This window comes from Lagenorhynchus albirostris, chromosome 7 (assembly GCF_949774975.1).
Source record: "Lagenorhynchus albirostris chromosome 7, mLagAlb1.1, whole genome shotgun sequence".
Classification (NCBI taxonomy): Eukaryota; Metazoa; Chordata; class Mammalia; order Artiodactyla; family Delphinidae; genus Lagenorhynchus; species Lagenorhynchus albirostris.
Window position 1 is genome coordinate 92,654,327 of NC_083101.1, and position 20,511 is coordinate 92,674,837.

The 20,511-nt window shown below is 48.1% G+C and overlaps 1 protein-coding gene across 1 annotated transcript; it reads left to right on the top strand.

Annotated features, from left to right (window-relative positions):
- The first annotated feature begins 6,403 nt into the window (after window positions 1–6,403).
- On the top strand, window positions 6,404–18,118 carry S1PR3 (sphingosine-1-phosphate receptor 3). Its single transcript, XM_060153562.1, has 2 exons — window positions 6,404–6,613; window positions 14,387–18,118. Exon 2 carries the CDS (start codon window positions 14,530–14,532, stop codon window positions 15,664–15,666), a length of 1,137 nt encoding a protein of 378 aa, XP_060009545.1. The 5' UTR covers window positions 6,404–6,613; window positions 14,387–14,529; the 3' UTR covers window positions 15,667–18,118.
- The last annotated feature ends 2,393 nt before the right edge of the window (window positions 18,119–20,511 follow it).

Genomic DNA, 20,511 nt, shown 5'->3' on the forward strand with positions numbered 1-20,511 from the left:
TCCCCACTATAGCATTCCAGCCTGTGCTAGCCATCCTCACCAGCTGGGGCAGAGGCTGTCCATAAGGGACTTAGGCAGGTTTCATTCAGTCTCCTCCAAACCAGTCCACAACCCAGAGTACATATGCGGACTGGTAAGCGAGAGGGTCAGTGGGTGGCATCTACCGTCCTCTTCCTGCCCTCAGGCTCCAGTCAAGCCAGATCAAGGGAGCCAGGGACCCAGATATTGGGCATCCATGCATAAAGCCCAGCCTATGTTTTTCAGGAGGGTTGCAACCTCCAAAGTGCTAAAATAAATCAACAAACTCCAAACAGACAGGGCATTCCAACTCTGCTACTTACCAGCTATGCGACTTTGGGCAAATGTATGATTATCTCTGTCCTGACTGTCTCAATTTCCTCATCTGAAAAATGGGATGATATTGGTTTTCATCTCCTAGAGTTGTTCTGAGGGTTAAGGAGTTACTCTGTGTGAAGCTCTTTGAACAGTGCCTAGCAGGAGTAAGCGCCAAGTCAAAGCTGGTATTTGTTCTTACTGCTGCCAACCAAACTTCTTCAGCCCTTTCTGCTTAAGGTCCATAGTGTCTGATGGTGGAAGAGGGAGGAAATTGGCAACTACTGTTGCAGTTCATCTCACCACCCTCTCTCTCCATTCCATCACCAACCAACCCTTCAGCAGCCAAGAAAAAGCCAAGTTATTCAACAATGTTGCAGACACTTGTTCAAAAAGCCAGGGGCACGGGAGGAATACACAGAACTGGTCCAAGCAGAGGGTGGACAGGTGTACACAAAACAACCCCATCCACTGTGTGCTATCTGAATGATTGGATAAACACAACTGGGGCATTTTTGTTGAATTACACCCCCAGACTGTATATATCAACAGTCCTCCATAAACGCAAAGTGCTTCTCCAGCAAGCCAGCCCTCACCACGTTTTCTCAGGCGCAGCATCCAACAAGAAGGGCACGTTTTTGGACTACTTTGACTCAAAGCATCAGGCTGCCGAAGACTGGGCTACCCGCTTTGTGGGATTCAGTACCGGCATCGCCGCGAGCCCTCAGACAGCTCTCCTCATCAAAACAATGGAGAGAATCAAGGGTACCTCCACCCAGTGGGATGCCTTCCAGACCACCCTTTCTCCTCTTGCTTTCAGAGCGCACGGGCCTCGGCTGAAAACACACCACGTGGGCATACACACAAACGCGCTAAACCCTCACCATCCCCCCAGGCTGAGTTCACATTTCCCTGTCTATCTGCTCCCACTGAACATTCTGCCCAGCTGACTACAAATTTGGAGGTTCCACACTTTCCTCAAGTTTGGTCATTTGCCGGAACAATTCACAGAACTCAAGGAAACACTTTACTTATCTCAACTGGTTTATTATAAAGGATACAGCTCAGGAAAGGCCAAATGGAAGAGATACATAGAGCAAGGTATGGAGAAAGGGCTTGGAGCTTCCATGCCCTCTCTGGGTGTATCATCCTCCTAGCACAGAGCTGTGTTCACCAGCCCAGAATCCCCCAAACTCAGTTGTTTAGGGGCTTTTATGGAGGATTCATTATTTAGGCTTCATTGATAAAATCATTGGCCTTTAGTGATTAACTCCAGCTCCAGCCCCTCTCCTCTCCCCAGAATGGGGCTGAAAGTTCCAACCCTGTAATCACATGGTTGGTTCTTTTGCTAACCAGCCGCCATCCTGAACCTATCTAGGGCCCGGCCACCAGCCACCTCATTAGCATGTAAAAGACAGTAAATTCAGGGATTTTAGGAGCTCTGTGCCAAGAACCAGGAGCAAAGACCGAATATTTATTTTCTATTATACTACAAGGTCCATCGGCTTATCTTCCAGGGATGGTCAGACACATTACCTCCCTCACCAGGAGTACAGTCCTTCTGCAGCACACACACAAACACACATGTGCAAACACATGCACACACACATACATGCACAAATACATGCACACATACATGCACACACACACATACACCCCTATACACATACATACACTCATACACCTATACACACGCAAACACATACACACAGTTACACACTTACATGAACACACATGCACACACTAGTCAGGTGTCTGAATATTAGAGACATCTTTATAAAATATGAAATGTGAAAAGAACAATTCTTGGAATCTCTGTTGTCCTTGACTGACAGTGTGAGTGGAGAAAGGGGATGCATGAGGCATAAAGATGGGGACAGACGATGTACTGTACTGTGAAGCCACAAAGTCGTGAGGTCCAGGTGTAAGTGTCTCTGTCAACGAATGAATACTTATTGGGAAAGAGTTCGGACAGCTAGTCAGAGGCTTCACTTGGCCCCAGCCAGGGTTGTAAGGTACAAAAGTTCAAGTTTCATTTTTGCAAATCCAATCCAGATGTTTCAGAGTTATTTCTCTCCAGCACTATGTAAATGATTTCCATCGTGGTGATCTGTTGGAGAACCACAAGACCTCAGTCCCCAACACTGCCCAGGGCTCCCCAAGGATTCTTTTCTACCAGGTTCCCTTCCCTGTGGCCCATCCAGCCTACCCTACGCCCTGCCCAGGGCTCCTGCCACAGCCTTGTCCACATGTGTGAACTCACACCACATTGTCCTGACTGTATGCTTGAGGATCGGCCTCTGAAACCCATAAAAAGTGGCAGGCACAATTACTCAAGATAAAAGCAAGACAGAGATCCAAGAGGCAGAGGCTGGGAGGGAGGAAAAAAGGGAGAAAGAAGGTGCATTTATAGGCACAATCGTCTGGCCTTCCCAGCTTCTCCGTTCCTGCAGTCGGCTCCTGCCATGTCTCAGCTCTGCTGGGGAAGGCTTCCCTGTGGGTTAGATTCTTAAAACTGGATGTCTTTTAACCAAGTGGTACCTGCATGCCAGGCTGCAGGCACTAATGTGTTGGGAAAATAAAAGGTATTTCCTTTATAAAAATTACAAACTAGTGTATAATATTATATTACATATATCAATATATCATAATATGTATTTGCTCAAATGATGTTCAAGTTTGGGGCCACGTGGTTTTCAAAAGTATACTGATATAAATCATCCTATCTTTTTATTTTATTCCCATAAGCCTAGATTTGATTTGATAGTTTGAGACAGAGATGGACAAATTTTTAAAATTATTTATTACCTGACATTTTATTTTTCGCCAACTTTTTACTATGGGAAAATTTCAAGCACATAGAGAAGGCGAGCCCATTGTACAACTCCCCCCATCCACCCCTGAAATCCCTTAACCACTAACATTTTGTCATATCAGCTTTATGTGTACATACTGTTTTTGCTGAATTATTTAAAAACAAGTTTAAGGTATCAAGACATTCCACTCTTCAATAGTTCAGCAGGCATCTCCTAAAAATAAGGTCATTCTAGACAAGTAGTGTGCTATTATCACACCTAATAACACGAACAATAATTCTACAATATCATTCAATACACCATCATGTTGAAACGTCCTCCAAATTCTTTAATGCTGGTTAGTTGACCCAGGAGTTGATCAGGGTCCATGTTTCTTATGAATGTCACTTCTTTTTAGCTGTTTTTGTACTACAACCATTCCCATTCTTTCTCCGACACTGACTTTTTTGAGGAGACCACGCCAACTGATACAGAACGCCCTGCTCTCTGGACGTGTCTGATCGTTTCTCCCTGGCGTCATTTACTCTGCTGTTTAAGCCCTTCTTTCCCGTAAACTGGAAGTGAAGGTCACAGGCTTGACCTCTGACTGAATTTTAGCATTTTTAGCAAGAGCACAGCATTGGTGATGTGTGCTGGATTCTGGATCCCATAATATCAGGTTGATCCAGTATGAGAGATGCTAAGTTTGATCCCTCCTTGAGCCCCTGACAGCCAGATGTCTCCATTAAAACAGAGAACGTTCTTCCTTTTCCAGTTAGCATTGTGTGCTTCACCAATTCTCCACACTTTCACCGTGCTGTGCATGAATTCACCTGGTTCAACTCAATTATTTCAGCGGGAGGTGAAAAATGGGAACTTCCTAATTCTCCCATTCCTTCTACATTTATGAGCCACCATTCCTCTGTAAAGAGCTGTCGCTGCAGAGGGGGAGATTTTTATTCAACAGACTCAGGGAGAGCTGGTTCTCTCCAGAGGAGTTATGAGAGAATATGATTTCTAGAGGTTGTGTGAGGGCACAGAGGGCACTCCAGTCAGGGCCCAGTGACTGAGCTCTAGGGCCCATGGAGTGGGGAGCAAGCAGGGGTACACAGTGGGCCAGCCAGAGGACTGTGCTTGGAGAGAGCTGCTCAGGGTGGGGAATCTTTGGGAAAAAGGAGTCTTTACCAAAAGAGGAGTTTCAGGAATCCTCTGGTCTCCCTTGGGACATTTACAGTAAAGAGTCCCACTGTTTTTCAGCCTTCTGGAGTCCAGGTCCTGAGGCTGCTTTTGGAGCCATCACTAGACCTCAAGGTTGCCCTAGTAATGTCTGGATTTCAGACTTTGTCCAGTGAATGAAGACATGGGCACCAGTCAAAACAAACTTCAGCCAGTAACCTAGTAGTGCATTTTTCGTAGTGTGACGCAACTAAATGAACAGATTTGTTGATGAACTAACTGACTGTTTTGGTCAGGTGTAAGCACAGTGGCCAGTACGCTGTCTGGTTACCCTGGCCACGGTGAGTGGCTGAAGATGCAGTCTCTCCTCTCCTTTTCCTGACTTGGTGCTGTAGGAGTGGAAAGATTAAGGAACCTTAATTATAAGGGTCCCCTTATAATTTGGGGCAGAGATGGCTTCTCAGAGCTTGCACAAGACACCCTGAGCCAGTTTGGAGGCTACCATACTGGAGAGGTCTCACAGCAGTGCAGGAAGAGTACAGTAGATTAAGTGGAAACAAGGACAGGGCAGTACCAGCCCTCCACTGAGCCCCAGAGGTCAGCCAGAGCTCTGCAGTACCGCCCAGCCCCCCACCCCGCTTTTTCTCCAGGGCTGGGGTTTCTCAGCAGGGAACAACTGAGAAGGCCAGCAAAAGCACTGGCAACTTGCACTCTGTTGTCTATGCCTCCTCTCAGGGCTCAGTCCCACCCCTAATAAGCATTTGCTCCCAGCTCTAGGGGAAGGATGCTTGGGGCTCTTCCTCTGGAGGCAAGAGGGCAAATCACAAGACAGGTAACTGAGGGAGGCTTTCCCCAAGATTCCCGAACTTGCTTCAGGGACCCCTGCAGTGCCTGTCTGGTCTGCCCAGGAATGCACAGCCTTGCTTGGGATAGCAGGCCTTCTGGTTCCTTTTTCTTGCCTCTCTCCATTTCCTCCTCCCCCGTTCTCTTTCTTTCTCCCTCGCTAGAAGCTTCCAGGGTCGGTTGCTGTGTTCACTTACTCAGGACCTTCACTTTCCGTGTCCAATAGATTTGGCAGTCCCCTCCCTCGGAATTCTTCTTTCGGAAGCTCTTCGCATAGATTATCTCATTTATCCACACAAAAGGAGTGAATCCCTGAGGTGTGCCACGGAAAATCCATGAGCTCTTGTGCCCAGGGCGGGTCCGGGGATACGGAGCGTGTGTGCCCCCGGGGAACAGCCTCTGCGCTGGAGGCCCAGAGCACGAGGGAGGTGGAAGGCACAGGTCCAAACCAAAATGTTGCCAGATGTTACCCCTCAAGTTGGGGGTCAGTCAGTTCCAACCCAAAATGATCATGATCGCGACAATTATGCTAATGGTGATGATGATAACAGTAATCTGCCAAACCCTCGCCCTCAGTGCGCCCTGCCCAAGTCCAACCCCGGACCCGGTTTGGACCTGCCGGCTGGGTCCTGAGCCCCTGGGTCGGCAGCCGGGAGCTCAGGAGGAGCGCAGGATCTGAAGGCCGTTCTGGGGCAGAGGCGGAGGGGCAAGCCAAGCCCAGGGGGACTGCGAAGGGAGGCGGGAGGCCATGGGAGAATGTCTAGGACCCACCAGAGAGGGCCTCGACTGTGGGGGCAGGCAAGGGAGGCAGGAAGACCGGAGCAGGAGTTCGGGGGCGGGAGTCCGGGAGCAGGACACAGGGGTTTGGGGGCAAGTGCGGGCGCGGAGTGCGGGGGATGCTGAGGCGGGGGGCGGGGAAGGAGGGACGCGGAGATAGGGGCGCGGCGCTGAGGGAAGGGGTATAAAGGTGGTGGGGGACAAAGAAGTGACGGCAGAGGGTTGGGAGATGGGGGAGGGGGCAAAGGGTAGATGGGTGGGAGGGGAGATGCCGGGAGGCCGGGGGATGGAGCAGGGTGCGGGGAGGTGGGGTATGAGGTCAGGGGAGGAGGGGGCGTGGGGGGCGTGAGTAGGGGGCTGGGGCTCGGGGAGGTGGAGGTGGGGCCCGGGATGTGGGCGTGGGGCGGCAGGGCGGGGAGGCGGAGCTCGGGCCCCGCCCCAGCGGGCCGCTGGAAAAGTTTGCGCCCGGCTGGCGGGGACAGAGGCTGAAGAATCTGGTCTGGGAGACACGCGACAGGAACCCGGCGCCAAGCGCGGTGGCAGGACGAACCCGAGCGAGACTCTCCGGCCCGGGAACGTGCCCCCACTCCCGAGCCCCAGGACTATCCCGGCGTCCCAGCCCAGCTCGCATCTGAGCGGAGGAAGGGGTGTCAGGATGCCGGTGGCCCAAGTGCCCTTCCCAGAAGGAGGTGAGACGGCACGGCCGAAGGCCCGGGGCACCGGGGTGGGTGGGGGCAGCCGGGTCCACTTTTCTCACAAATTTCCAGCCAGTCCTCGGCGCGACGGTGACCTGGGTGGGCGAGCACATTACATCAGCATCACCCCCTCCACACAGGTCAGCCATTCTGGTGACTGAAGCCGAGGCGGGGTGGGGGAGGGGATGGTCCCTTTTTAAGTACAATTGGAGCATTTAAATGCCAAGGAAAGAGTAGTGACTCTTCACAGAGACGTTCCGTCAGTCGCTTTCCTGGAACAATTAAAAAGTTGGGCTCCCGCCCAGGATGAGGACCTGGGACTCTGGAAGCGTGTGTACATGTGCTTGTTCTCTTGGGGAAATTATTCTATTTAATTTTATTCGCCACGAAATTCCAGTTTTCCTTCTATGTCTCAAACAAGGCAGTCAGGGCTGTCAGAATCAGGGGGCTGGAAGAAAAAGTTCCTATCGTGCAATAATGAGGTTCCCAGGGAAGATCAGTATGTTACATTCCTAACAGATAAAGCTGGGGAAGGTCCTTCTTTGACCTGGTGCAGGAAAGTGCTAACTTTGCCACTTTTAACCCTCCAGTCTCCAAATGGTTCTCTCTCCCTCTCTCTTGATCCCTCTCCTTCTTACGTTCTCTCTCTTCCTGACATTAGACACTCCCAAGGACATATTACTTTGTGGTGTTTTTGTATTTAGAGGTAAGAGAGGGACTTCTTGTTGGATTTTTAAAGTGAACATGCTTTACTTTGAACATGAAGAAAGGTAGCAGCATGAACTGAGTCTGGCTCTTCTGGAGCTCTGGGTACTTCCACAATTAGGCATCTTTTTCAAGTCTGGAGTTAGAAGTTGCAGACCTTGTATATAATCACATGTTCCTAATATATCTTTTCAACATTTATTTCTTCATTGATGAAAATCTTGCTGGCATGGTTAACAAAAACGTAATTCCTAGGAAGTACGAGGGCAGGATTATGGTCTGTGGGTATATGAGTAACAAGGGATGGCCAAGCCTGTTGCTGGTGTACGTGGTGGTTCTGGTGTGTATATGTGTGTGGAGTGTGGTATGGTGTGGTGTGTGTGTGTGTAGTACTTAAGGAGTTGTGGAATTATCCACATCTGTACAAGTTCTCAATTGATGCAGAGCTCAGTGCCAGTATGAATAATTTTGTTGCGGGAGGAGAACCATACACTGGATGTTCTCAGTCAGCAAACATTCACTTAGGGCCTGCTAGTCCAGGCGCTCTTGTTGCCTGACACCAGAGATCTGAAACACAAAGTCAGCCCTTAAGATATAGACAAAATGCTTCCTCGACCAGTTTTCATCTCTGAAAATACTGCTTTCCTCTTTACATTTGTGCATTTCATTAAAGGCATGAGTCTTCTAATTTTCTACCATATGTGGATACTGAAACACCCATTTCCTGTACAAGGAGCCTTACCTATTGGCCTAATGAATTTATTTCTCAAAATTTACTAACTGATTTTTCTTTGTTTGGAAATAATGACACTAATTTGATTCCACGGTATCTCTTCCACCTCCTAAAAATGTTTCAGGACCTACAGTGTATACATATATTTTTGTTGCAAAGACATGGGGATTTGAGCATACCATAATCTTGAAACATTTGGGGTTGCCCAATTGGAGAAACCCTTTTTTTCTGCCAGGACTTGGGACTATGACTCTGGTGCTGCCACAGCTGGCAAGGCAGCCTCAGGCAATCTGTTACGTTGGCCAGTTAGCCAGGACTGCTGTGCCGTGGGCTACACGAGCCTTTCTGTTTCCTCGCATTTGGCTTCGTGATTCCTTTCTTAGCAGTTTCGGAGCCATTTCATATTATTCCTTTGCCGTACATTTTCTGTAAAATTAATTACTTGCCTTAAGAGATATTCCATGAACTTTTGGAGATAATATGATATACTGAGTGGAATCCTGTCTAGTTTTAGTTAATAATACTTTTAAGTGTTGTTACAGTTACTAAGCATAAAGTTGCCTTTTCTTCTCTTTTGTTTTCATTCAATTTTTGAGGAATTACAGCTGCATCTATAAGAGGCCAGGCAATAGGCCAGTCAGGTAAATCAGTGACAAGGTTGTTCCAAGGAGAGTGTGGTACGGATTGGGTGGCTCTAACGTCCCATCAACACCGTGAGCTGGAGTGAGAGACCTGAGTCAGTTGACTAGGCTCTTTGGCCTTGAAGATGCCGCTCCATTTCCTCGGGGTCAGAGTTTTCCATATATTTCAGTCAAGCCCTCACATTAGCATTCCAGCATTTTGCTATCAGTTCCAAGCATGGTGGTGACACTCTTGTCACTATCTAAGTGAGGAACACATGGAAAGGTGACAGCCTCCGGAAGAGCTTATCCCTAACGTGGTGCGCTGGAATCCAATGACACAGGCATCCGGCCCAGCGCAGCCTCTTCCAAGCTGTGCTACAAAGGACACTGAGCCCGCACACCCAACCCTCCGGACTCAGTTTCCTCCTATGTACATTTGGAAGGCAGATGCTGTAGTGGGGATCAGACATGGTACCTGCAATGTGCAACATGGGGTACATGTGCAGTATCACCGAGTAAGAGCACTGCTGTGGGAAAGGATGACAGGGACCCCCCAGTTAGGACTTCCTGGGCAGAACACCTCTTATTTGCATATGCCTGGAGGAGCTCATTTCCACACACTTTCATTCGTCCTGTGGCAGTCTTGGTAGGAATTCAGTCCCGTGCCCTTCCTTAGAACAAGCACAGAAGAGAAAGTTTGACAAGGCTGGTTGAAAACCAATGAAGGTAAAGACCTTTTGCATCTAAAGCAGTTGCCCTCCGATCGACGAGCCAGGATGCCCAGGAGTGTGTGCACGGAGGCAGATGCTCGAGCTGCACCAGGTCCTGGGTACAACCTGCATTCCTGGGGCTCCCTGGACTGCCCCCAGATCTGTGTTATCATCCAAGCTTTGTTTACCGGGAGAAAGAGCTGTGGAGAAGCCCCTGAAAAGCAGGAATCCTGATCAGGGACCAACTCACTTCCACACTCCAGAGAAGAAAGGGGAAGGTGTGGAATCCTGACGTGGTTCATCTGTAACAGCCGTTTTCTCACTGGGAGCTCCACTAATGGTCACAGAGCAACTCGCAGGCGTGCAAGACTGAGTGTGTGAAGCCTCTTGCTATGAACTATCTCTGAAAGCAGAGTGAGGTCACCTAAGAAGCTCGGAGTGAGGGGAAATACTCATTAGCAAAGGAATTTTTCTGGGGCCATGAAATGGCCAACTCATTATTTCCTTCCTAAATTCTTCTAAACAAAAAAAAAACCCTTGCTTTCCAAGAAATTTGGCTTGTTGGCAAATGCTTCATGTTTTAATTCAGTTTGGGGGATGAACTGGGAGAACGTGCCTTTAAAAATACAGTGCCCTGCATCCGACCAGGAGAAATAAATTTCTCACTATCTTATTGTGTGTGTGCGTGCGCTTTTTTGTTTGTTCGTTTGGGGTTTTTTTTGGCCATTACAGAGAGAAAGAGACAGACCCCAGATTGTGGAAATATTTCCCTTTGTTTTTTTCCTTTTCTTCTTTTTACAGTTTGTTTATTTTTCAAATTGACATGTGTAGAGAAAGTGAATCACTAGCACAGAAAGCACATCTGGAATCCATCGGCCCCTGCCGGGCTCACTCCTCCCCGCAGATGCTCCAACTTGGAATGGAGGGAAGAGGTGTGGGGTGACACACCTCTGAACCACCTTACAGAAAGTGTCGTATTCCTTCTCTGCAAAAAGAAAAAGGCTTGGTGTTGAAATGCCTTGAGGTAGACTTGAAGACCCCAACTGAATGAGGTTGAAGTGAAAACTCTTAGGTGTAACAGGTCTCTGTTGAGTAGATGTAAGGGAAGCTCAGGTGTGGGCAGTGTACTTCAGGGGACGGGTCTGTGGGGGTCTGGGCCACATGAGCACAGTTTGAGAGTGAGAACTCTGCCTGTGGACATAAGCAAGGCACAGCTGTGTTGGAATCTGGGTTTGTTGGAAGACCACTGTCCATAAGCAGGAGCATCTCTGTCCTGAGTATCTTCTATAACATGCCTGGCTTTCGGAATGTGTACACGACTAGCCAGCACCCAGCCACACTTCTCAGCATCAGGCTGTATTTTTAAGTATTCTGGTGAAAATTAAGCAGTGATCAACCTTTTACAATGGAAAGGCAGATGCTGGTCACTAACAGCCCCAGACACCTATCTTTTAAAATAAAACAAAACGTGAGCATTTGTAGTGTGTAACGCTCACCCTCTATGTGGACTTCTCCAGCTCCCCACAAATACCACTTGCAGGACCAGGGGCTAAGACCCATAAGCCTCTGCAGGGACCCTCCCATCAAAGCCCAACCTAGACATCAATGCTAGGAAATCCACGGTACTCCTTGGAAACACAGGCACGTGCTCGCCACAACGACATCCTCAACCCATCCTAGCACCACTGCTAAGGACAACAACACTTGGAAACCACTCCATGTCCACAACCAGGAATGAATGGAGGCTGTTGCATCCATCCACATGGTGGAAGCAATGGGAAGGAATTACCGGCATCTCCATGCATGGCTCACAGGAGCATCACATTGAGAGGACGATGCCAGGCACACTGTATATCATATGGCTCCATTTATATGAAGGTCAGACACAGGCTAAATTACCCTAGGGGACGAGACGTCCAGAGAATGTTACTATCTGGGAGTGGTCAGTGACTAGAAGAGGCCATGAGGGATAGGATAGGTTGGTCTCCCAGGAGCCCTGGTGCCCGCAGTGCCCAGCACCCCTGCAGTGACCAGCAGCAGCAGGATGGATGAGCCAGGGAGGGCCGATGCCCCACCTCGCCATGAGCAGGACCTGGGAGGGGCAGAGCGTTCTTCCGGCAAACTCGGAGTCTGTGCTGCACCCCTCGGGATGGAGGCCCGAACTCGTCCGTGAGATGGTCGGACTATGCACAGTGGTGTTCAGATGCATCCAAAATCAATCTGATCTTTCGCCCAGCACTTAACTCTCAGATGGGGTCTACTTTCTAATGTTGATAATCCAAAGAAAATAAGCTTTTAGATTCCAAAGAGAGATGGATATCTTCCAGGTACGCAAAATGCGGAGATTCACATTTAACAAAAGACGTTCTGAAAAAATGTGCTCCTTGAGCGATAAATATTTAATTAAGGGAAACTATAAATCAAGAATTAACGGGAAAATATGTTCACCTTCAAGATTCATGGTTTGGATGGGTTTCTGGCACATCTTAGACAATTTTTGTTTTGGTTATTTTCTTTCTGGTTATCAGTTTTTATTGTTCCCTTCTGTTTCCTCTACTCAATTTTATCAAAACTCTACATATTCAGGGGATAAAAAAGCTGATGTGAGTCTGCAAAGCCTGTGGTGTATTTCCTCTGCCCTTTATTTCCAAGAGAAGTCCAGATCCATCAGTTTTAAAGGGACTCACTTCCCTGCTATCCATACTATATAACCTAGTCGGAGGGGTGGAGACTGTCCAAGAGGTATTCAAATGCCGTGGAGTAATGGGGGAAACTAAGGCACAGGAGACAAACTTTGGACACACCCTGGTTTCAAAAGCCTTTCAGTTGCAGATGCCTAGAGCCCTTTCACCCCAGTGTGAGTGGGAATTCCTGTACAATTCATGTTCCTGTCCTTTTAGTCCTGTTAGTATGTTTTTTATCATTCAGACTGCTCTGGTGCTGAGTCAGTTACCATTATAAATCCCCTTGTTATGCTTGCCAATATCAGGTCCTGGGAGAGAAACCCCTGATGGGAAAGCAGATGTCTCAGAGGCATCTGAGGCAAACCCGACATGATGGTGTCATGGACAGAGGGGCGGCCACTTGGATGTGGCAGCAGGGGTCTGGCATGGGGGATGTTGCATATGTAGGGCCCTCGGGCCAGCCATGTGACCCCATTGCCGTCGGGGAAATAGCCGCTCTCAGGATGCTGCTGCTTTGTGGCTCTTGGTGGAGCGGCACATGTGTTCCTCTTCCCTACCTTTGTGCCACGCCTTTTCCATGAATGAGGTCACACGTGGTGCAGTGGCAGTGCATCTGTGTGGGGATGAGGAATACTCTCTCCGGGGTTGTGCTCTGGGGTGGCAAGTGGTGGGAAGATAACCAGGCGACTAAGTTCTCCTGTGCCTGGTTTCCTACGACAGATCTTCACGGTGTCAGCATGGGGATTAAATAAGGGGCTCCAGGGAAGGTGCTCTGAGAGTGTCAACTGCTGCACCTACTTCTACTCTTAAAAAGACAGCTTGCAATTTGTTTTAAAAAGTGGTGTGCGGGCTTCCCCGGTGGCACAGTGGTTGAGAGTCCGCCTGCCGATGCAGGGGATACAGGTTTGTGCCCCAGTCCGGGAGGATCCCACGTGCCGCGGAGCGGCTGGGCCTGTGAGCCATGGCCAATAAGCCTGCGTGTCCGGAGCCTGTGCTCCACAACGGGAGAGGCCACAACAGTGAGAGGCCCGCATACCACAAAAAGAAAAAAAAAAGGTAAAGAAAAATCTTCACACAGTCGGTTGTTGTAAATTAACCTCGTTTGATCTTAATTATATATTTAAATACTCAAATAATTTTAATTTAGAATAAGTGAGCTTAGTGAAATCCATTTCTGCTTTGGTAGCTGGGTCTGCTTCACTGAGGACATCACAGGAGGCTGATGGATAAAGCCACAGGTGGGTTGGGGTACATCCAAAGTCCAGTGGGGAAGGACCATCGGAAGTCTGGCTCTTGGGTTTTCCGCCCCACCCTCTCACTAGTGCTCCCAGGTTGGTTTCTTTCAGTTCACACACACCGATTTAGTTTTGGCAGTTTAGACAGTTAGAGCTAAACTCTGAATTTTAAGCCAAACTCGAAAATCCAGTTAGTTGTCCTCTCTTTTCTTCCTTTAGTCTCAAAAGCTGTTGATTCCACTTTTACAGGTTTGTATTTCTTCCTCCCCTGGCTCCATGCTCAGCTGCTTGCTAGTCGGTGGCCATGTGGGCCGTGCGTGGCCTGTGCTCTTCTTCCTTTGGTGGCCAGGTGGTCGGTTTCCGAGCTCTCCGCTGGGCAGACCTGGGGGCCGTCTAGACTCAATTTCTGGCCCTGGCCCTGCTACCCGGGGATCCCATCCAGGAAGTGTGAGTACTTCCCACAATGTTGCGCCAAAACCCACCAAGGACGTTTCAGAAATCGGACGGGCATTATTCCAGATTCTATTCTATTTTTTGGACCTGGCATAATACTGTTTCTCTCTCAGTAACTGGGAATAAGGGTTTACCACCTCCTGTGCAGTAGATGAGTATGAACTGGTTAGCGTTCCTAAGTGCCTTGAGGCCCGTGCACCGCGATGAAGAGTGGCCACCGCTTGCCACAACTAGAGAAAGCCCTCGCACAGAAACGAAGACCCAACATGGCAAAAATAAATTAATTAATTAATAAACTCCTACCCCCAACATCTTAAAAAAAAAAAAAGAGATTTCCAGATGGAAGTATTACTTGGGTGTGTGTGTGATGGTGACGTGACTGAATGATGGCGGAGCTCATGCACTGAATTTCCCTCCTGAGCAACTGCAGACACAGAACTGCTCCCTCTGTCTCCATGGTCACTTAGGATCTTGACCTGTGTTAAAGGCCCCCTCTGGGCCCATGCAGATCAGCCGTCCAAATGCTTCAACATTTTTAGTGCCTTTACCCAACTTTATTGTTGCCGTTGATCTTAGGTGCTGTTACTTTATCACTGGGCGCCCCCTCCTTTTATCTTTTTTCAGGAGCCCATTCTCAACACCCTAGCCGGTGTCTGGCTTGGATCACTATTGCAGCCTGAGCCGCAGGCTTTCTTTGCCCGGGAAATGGACGTTCCCAGGGCGCCCTCTGGTGGATTCTGGAGCTAACCGATCGTGAGTTCCAAGTGATGGCGACGGTTCTCACGCTGCACCCCAGACCCTACACCTCCAACGAGACCCTGCACAAACATTACAGCTATGTAGGCAAGCTGAAGGACAGGCTGAAGGACGCCCCCGAGGGCAGCACGCTCACCACCATTGTTTTCTTGATCATCTGCAGCTTCATTGTCTTGGAGAACCTGATGGTTTTGATCGCCATCTGGAAAAACAATAAATTTCACAACCGCATGTACTTTTTCATTGGCAACCTGGCTCTCTGCGACCTGCTGGCGGGCATAGCCTACAAGGTCAACATTCTGATGTCAGGCAAGAGGACCCTGAGCCTGTCTCTGACGGTCTGGTTCCTACGGGAAGGCAGCATGTTCGTGGCCCTCGGGGCGTCCACCTGTAGCCTACTGGCCATTGCTATCGAGCGGCACTTGACCATGATCAAAATGAGACCTTACGATGCCAACAAGAAGCACCGCGTCTTTCTCCTGATTGGGATGTGCTGGCTGATCGCGTTCTCGCTGGGCGCCTTACCCATCCTGGGCTGGAACTGCCTGCACAACCTCCCTGACTGCTCCACCATCCTGCCCCTCTACTCCAAGAAGTACATCGCGTTCTGCGTCAGCATCTTCACGGCCATCCTGGTGACCATCGTGATCCTGTACACACGCATCTACTTCCTGGTGAAGTCCAGCAGCCGCAGGGTGGCCAGCCCTCACAACTCAGAGCGGTCCATGGCCCTGCTGCGGACCGTGGTGATCGTGGTGAGCGTCTTCATCGCCTGCTGGTCCCCACTCTTCATCCTCTTCCTCGTGGATGTGGCCTGCAAGGTGAAGGAGTGTGCCATCCTGTTCAAGGCCCAGTGGTTCATTGTGTTGGCCGTGCTCAACTCCGCCATGAACCCGGTCATCTACACGCTGGCCAGCAAGGAGATGCGGCGGGCCTTCTTCCGGCTGGTCTGCACCTGCCTGGTCAGGGGCCAGGGTGCCCTCTCCTCACCCATCCAGCCTGCTCTCGACCCAAGCAGAAGCAAATCCAGCGGCAGCAACAACAGCAGCCCCTCCCCAAAGAGCAAGGAAGACCTCCCCCAAACAGCTGCCTCGCCCTGCATAACAGACAGAAACAAAACCCTGCAGAATGGGATCCTCTGCAAGTGAGGACGCCGGGCTCCAGGAACGTGGGGTCCTTGCATCTCCATGGAACGAGCAGCAGCTAACCCTGCAGCCACATTCTTATTGATTGCACGCCTCACCCACGGCGGCTGTTCCAGAGCTAGGACTCAGGAAACCTATTCTGCCAACAGCCTGCCTGTTGTGGACGTCTCTTAAGGAGGGAACCCAAGGAATTGCCAACCCATTTCAGTGTAGACAGCATGCCGTTTCCGTTTAGGCTCCAGGCTCTTCCAAATGTACCAAGCTGCCAATGTCATCAATGCCTTACCTTGAATCCCACCGACCACTGTCTGCTGTGCCTAGAGAGGGAAGGTTGTGGACCACAGTGTACAGTGTGTCTCCCAGAACATCAGGATGATGTTTGGTAACTTTACACTACACTCTGCACAGGATAGATGCTGTATATCCGTCATTTCTGTGTTACAGAGCACTTGCGTTTCATACGTCTGCCATTGGTACATGCATAAGTCGCAGTACGTGATACTGTTACGTAACAGGAAGTACAGGTATGTTCTGACTGAAGCACCAGGTATGAGGATATGGCTGGATACTAGGTGGACGCACTGGTCCCAGTCTCCTCAGACTGATATGAAGTCTCAAGTTAAGCAGGTTTTGAAAGCCCAAATCCCCCCAAAGGGCTTGTCCAAGGCTGGTCTCAGATGTGTGGGTCTGACTCCAAACTGTCCTGAGACATACACTTGACAGTGTCTGGAGTATCCTGGTGAGAATGAGCAAGTTCTGTGGGCGTACATCCCCCAAGGGGACCCCTGCTTCTCTTCTGTCATTTGTCCCTGCAGTCTTAAGCACATCTAAAAGCCAAGTTAGCCAAATTACGTGATTGTTTGGCATTTCTCCAAATCACAGAAAAGCCAGCCAACGTATTCCAGGAGCCTGTGCCCCAGACCAACCAAGAAAAGAACCCACGAGGGAGAAGCAGAGGACAGACCCCTGGCTCATTTCACCTTTCCAATGTAATGGGGAGTTTCTATTGAATTAGGAGAGGTTTGCAAGGCAGCACTGTGATCCTATGTTGAGTTTGAATCTGTATCAGAAAGCACCAAGTCAACAACTCCCTGCGTTGTCACAGCTGAGCAGCTGGGGTCATCAGCAGCCTCATGGATTCCCGAAAGCTGACCCTGACCATGACTATTAGAGCAGTTTACTTGTGATCTGGCAGCTTGTGCTTTCTTCAAAGAAATATAGCCATACTGTACTCTTCCTTTTCAACACATGTTGACCCTGTATCACTGTTTACCTTAAGAAGCAATTACTTAGAAGGTATTTTTGTACACAGTCATCCCCAGTGATTCTTCATGCAGTACAAATGGGTGAAGAATACACAAATTTGTAGAGCTGTCATAAGCATATAGTTGATGTATTGAGTTCTTTGTTTAAAAAAAAAAAGCAACCTTTAAAAGGATTTTTTCTTGGGTAAGCCTTACATCAGAAACCCCTGAAGTTTTTAGGTTCAGTGGGAATTTTGCCTGGATAAAGACTAAAAGAGTAGTCTTAATACATGAATAACTTTTCAAAGAGAAAGGGACTCCTCTTTGTTATATGATGCCAGTTCCTCTTTATTAAGGAAGATTTCTGTGGGTCCTGGGTGATCATGTACCGACCAATGTCTTTCTTAATTTTTGTTACTGATGAGATAAATCCTATTTGTAAGGAGATGCTCATCGGTGGCTTTTTTTTTTTTTTTTGCGGTATGCGGGCCTCTCACTGTTGTGGCCTCTCCTGTTGCTGAGCACAGGCTCCGGACGCGCAGGCTCAGCGGCCACGGCTCACGGGCCCAGCCGCTCTGCGGCATGTGGGATCTTCCCGGACCGGGGCACGAACCCGTGTCCCCTGCATCGGCAGGCGGGCTCTCAACCACTGCGCCACCAGGGAAGCCCATAGGTGGCATTTTTGTTGTCCTCATTACATCACTGAAAAGGAGCGGATTCTCTTGTCAATAGCATGAGAAAATCCAGGGCATTTCTGGAAAAGTTAAGCATTAAGATACTGGGATAAGAAAACAACAACAACAAAATTGCCTCAGAGAGCCCAAATATTGAGTATTGCATTTTACCTTAGGTAGGGAAATGACTTAAGAAATTTATATGTTAGTTCTGAGTTGCTTGGGGGCCCCAGATGTCTGGCACTAATATTAATAACACTATAACCTCAACTTTTTTTGAGGTAGTGCAAAACTTTCAATCAATCTGAATGAAAAATACTCCAAAAAAGTAATTGTGTTTATTTGATATATGCAAAAAGTAATCAAATTTAGTACCGATGTGTACATTCCTAACTAGCTAGCTGGAAATCATTTAGAAGTTGAGTATGTCAAAGCCACAGAGAACCTGTGCATTAGATCTCGTTCAGTTAGTAACCTTTACTGTGTCCCATGTATGTTTGTTAAAAAAATAAATAAAACTGAAAGCCTTTGTATAAACTCATTCTTGGGAGTCCGTGTGAGGGGCTGTGTACACTGGGGCTGCCCCTGGTGATGTGCAAAGTGGCAGTATGACCTCTCACTTGGTGCCAGTGTTTCTGTAGGAGTTAAAACACTCTGAGAATTCCAATAACATTTCCCCTAGGCTTCCCACTAGCAGAGCTGGTGTTTTAGGAAACTTCAGTGTATTGGGTGCTTTTCCACCAATTTTGGTAGGTCAATAGGGAAGGTCAATGGACTACCCTTTTGATAGGGGGACAATTGTAAGGGTCATGGCAGCCAAAGTACAGCTGAAAGAGATGGGATGATGGGTTCTGTTCCATTTGGTGTAATTGAAGCAACAGGAGAGACTAGATCAGAACTAACCCTTTCTCTAGCTTTCTCCAGCACAAATGGTAAGTTTTCACTTCTCCACCCTACATTCTACATAGAAGGAGACCAGTGTTTGGCATCACTAGTTGGTAGTGACATTCTGCCACCTTTGCTAACTGCCCAAGGCCGAGTGGACAGAAGTTAACATAAATCTCAACAGGAATGCCTTTGCCAGGCCCCCATTTTCATCCCACACCTTTGGTGTTCCTGACGGGGTTCTGCTGTGATTGTGTTTTAAGAGGTCTCCTGGGGAATAATTGAGAATATCTGCTTTCTATGGAAAGGTTTCAAACTCAACTCCTCTCCTTCATGAGGCAATACAAGATCCACCAAACAAATGAGAGACTTTTCACGATATTCTTTATTGCCCTCAGACCCACATTGACAGTTAACATCAGACTATTTAGAGAACAGTTGTTTCCACCCTTGACCCATGTTGCTTCTGCACTGGTAAAGAGCCTTTCACAGAAATGTAACAAGGTGTACTTTATAGAAAACTTCTAGTTAAATTACCAAGTCCATGCTTTTAAATGTATCTACGAGTGCAAAACTTCCACACCCAAATGTTTTTAGTATCTAAGTCAAATATCAAAGGGTTTGCTACATAATCAGAAATGCACACACCACTATTCTGAAAATGAAGGCACATTTTCCAATAACCAGTGATAAGAAGTGCAGCATTGCCTAAGTGGGTGTGACAGCCTTTGCCCCTGGGCCACAGTGATGGCGTCCAGGGACGACATGTGGCATCTCCAGTTGGCTGCCCTAGAAGCTCAGGGATGTGCCCAGTGTGGCAGCAGGGCTCACAACTGGAAGCCACATCATTTACTGAAGGAGTGAAGTGGATTCACTGAATGTGAGGAGGGAAGGAACTTAAGCCAATTCTCTTTACCCGTTGTGTTAACAAATATCCCAAATGTTGGCCAAAAAATTTAGGTTTTATTATTTTTCATAGAACAGAGGTTAGAAAACTTGAAATTGGTTTTGTATTTCCACTCCTCAGAGATGTCCAAATACCGATTCTGTTCCAATATCAACGTAGAAAGTGGTAAATTGGCAATAAACCATAGACCTTCACAGTAATTCCTTTTTGTTTCACAAAAGTTAACGGAAAACAAAACACAAAATTTTCAAATATTTATCAATATGTATAATTTGCCATCCAAATGCTTTTTAAAAATTAATAAATATCTCATTATTACACATTAGATGTACACGGAGTTCTCTCCTAATCCTTGGATTTAAACATCAAATTTTAATTCTTATTTAGTTCTGGATACAAAGAAACATTCATGTACTTAACTTTACAATATTTATTCTGGAACAAGTTATATTCAAAAGCCAAATGAACAGAGACCATTCCACTTGCAACCAACATACAGCTGTTACAAAAAAGTTAATTCAGTGTTCAAAAATGGATTTGCCCATTGATTTCGGCTTTAGTTGTCACTTGATTTGTGGTTAGAAACTTTGGTTGTGGTAAAAATGTCCCAGACAAGTGTGAATTCATGACCTCAAACACCAGGGCCACAGTGTGTGTCCCACTTGCATATATTCCTGCCTACAGCATTTCAAGGTGAAACAACAAAAGAGAAACTTTACATTGCATGAGATGCAGGAAGGAGGCGAGAACAGGCAGAAGCAACCTCACCTCCGCCTCCAGCATCCCTCCTAACACCGACCATTTTTCATGCATGAGGGGGTCCCGGCCTCCTCCTGGGCCATCCACGCCTTGTCTGCCTGTTCTTACCCTCCCCATCCCGTCTGCAGCCTAGTTTGCAAAGCCTTCAGACTCCCCAGACCCACCCAGGAGTTCCACCCTCCAGGGTCCTAGTTGAAGTTGGCCACACCAGCCATCAGGCCTGTCACGCTCCCACACTCTTTGTGCGTTTATTTCCTACTGGACTATATCCTCAGGCAGACGGAACCTTTGCACACTCACAGGAGCCCAGAACAATGCCTACTTCACGTGAACTAACGTAAGATGAGGCCAAGAGAAAGCTGGTTAGAGAAGCCAACAA

What these genes read in the sequence shown, in the direction of transcription:
- S1PR3 (XM_060153562.1), top strand. Translation starts at nt 14,530, where the DNA reads ATGGCGACGGTTCTCACGCTGCACCCCAGACCCTACACCTCCAACGAG.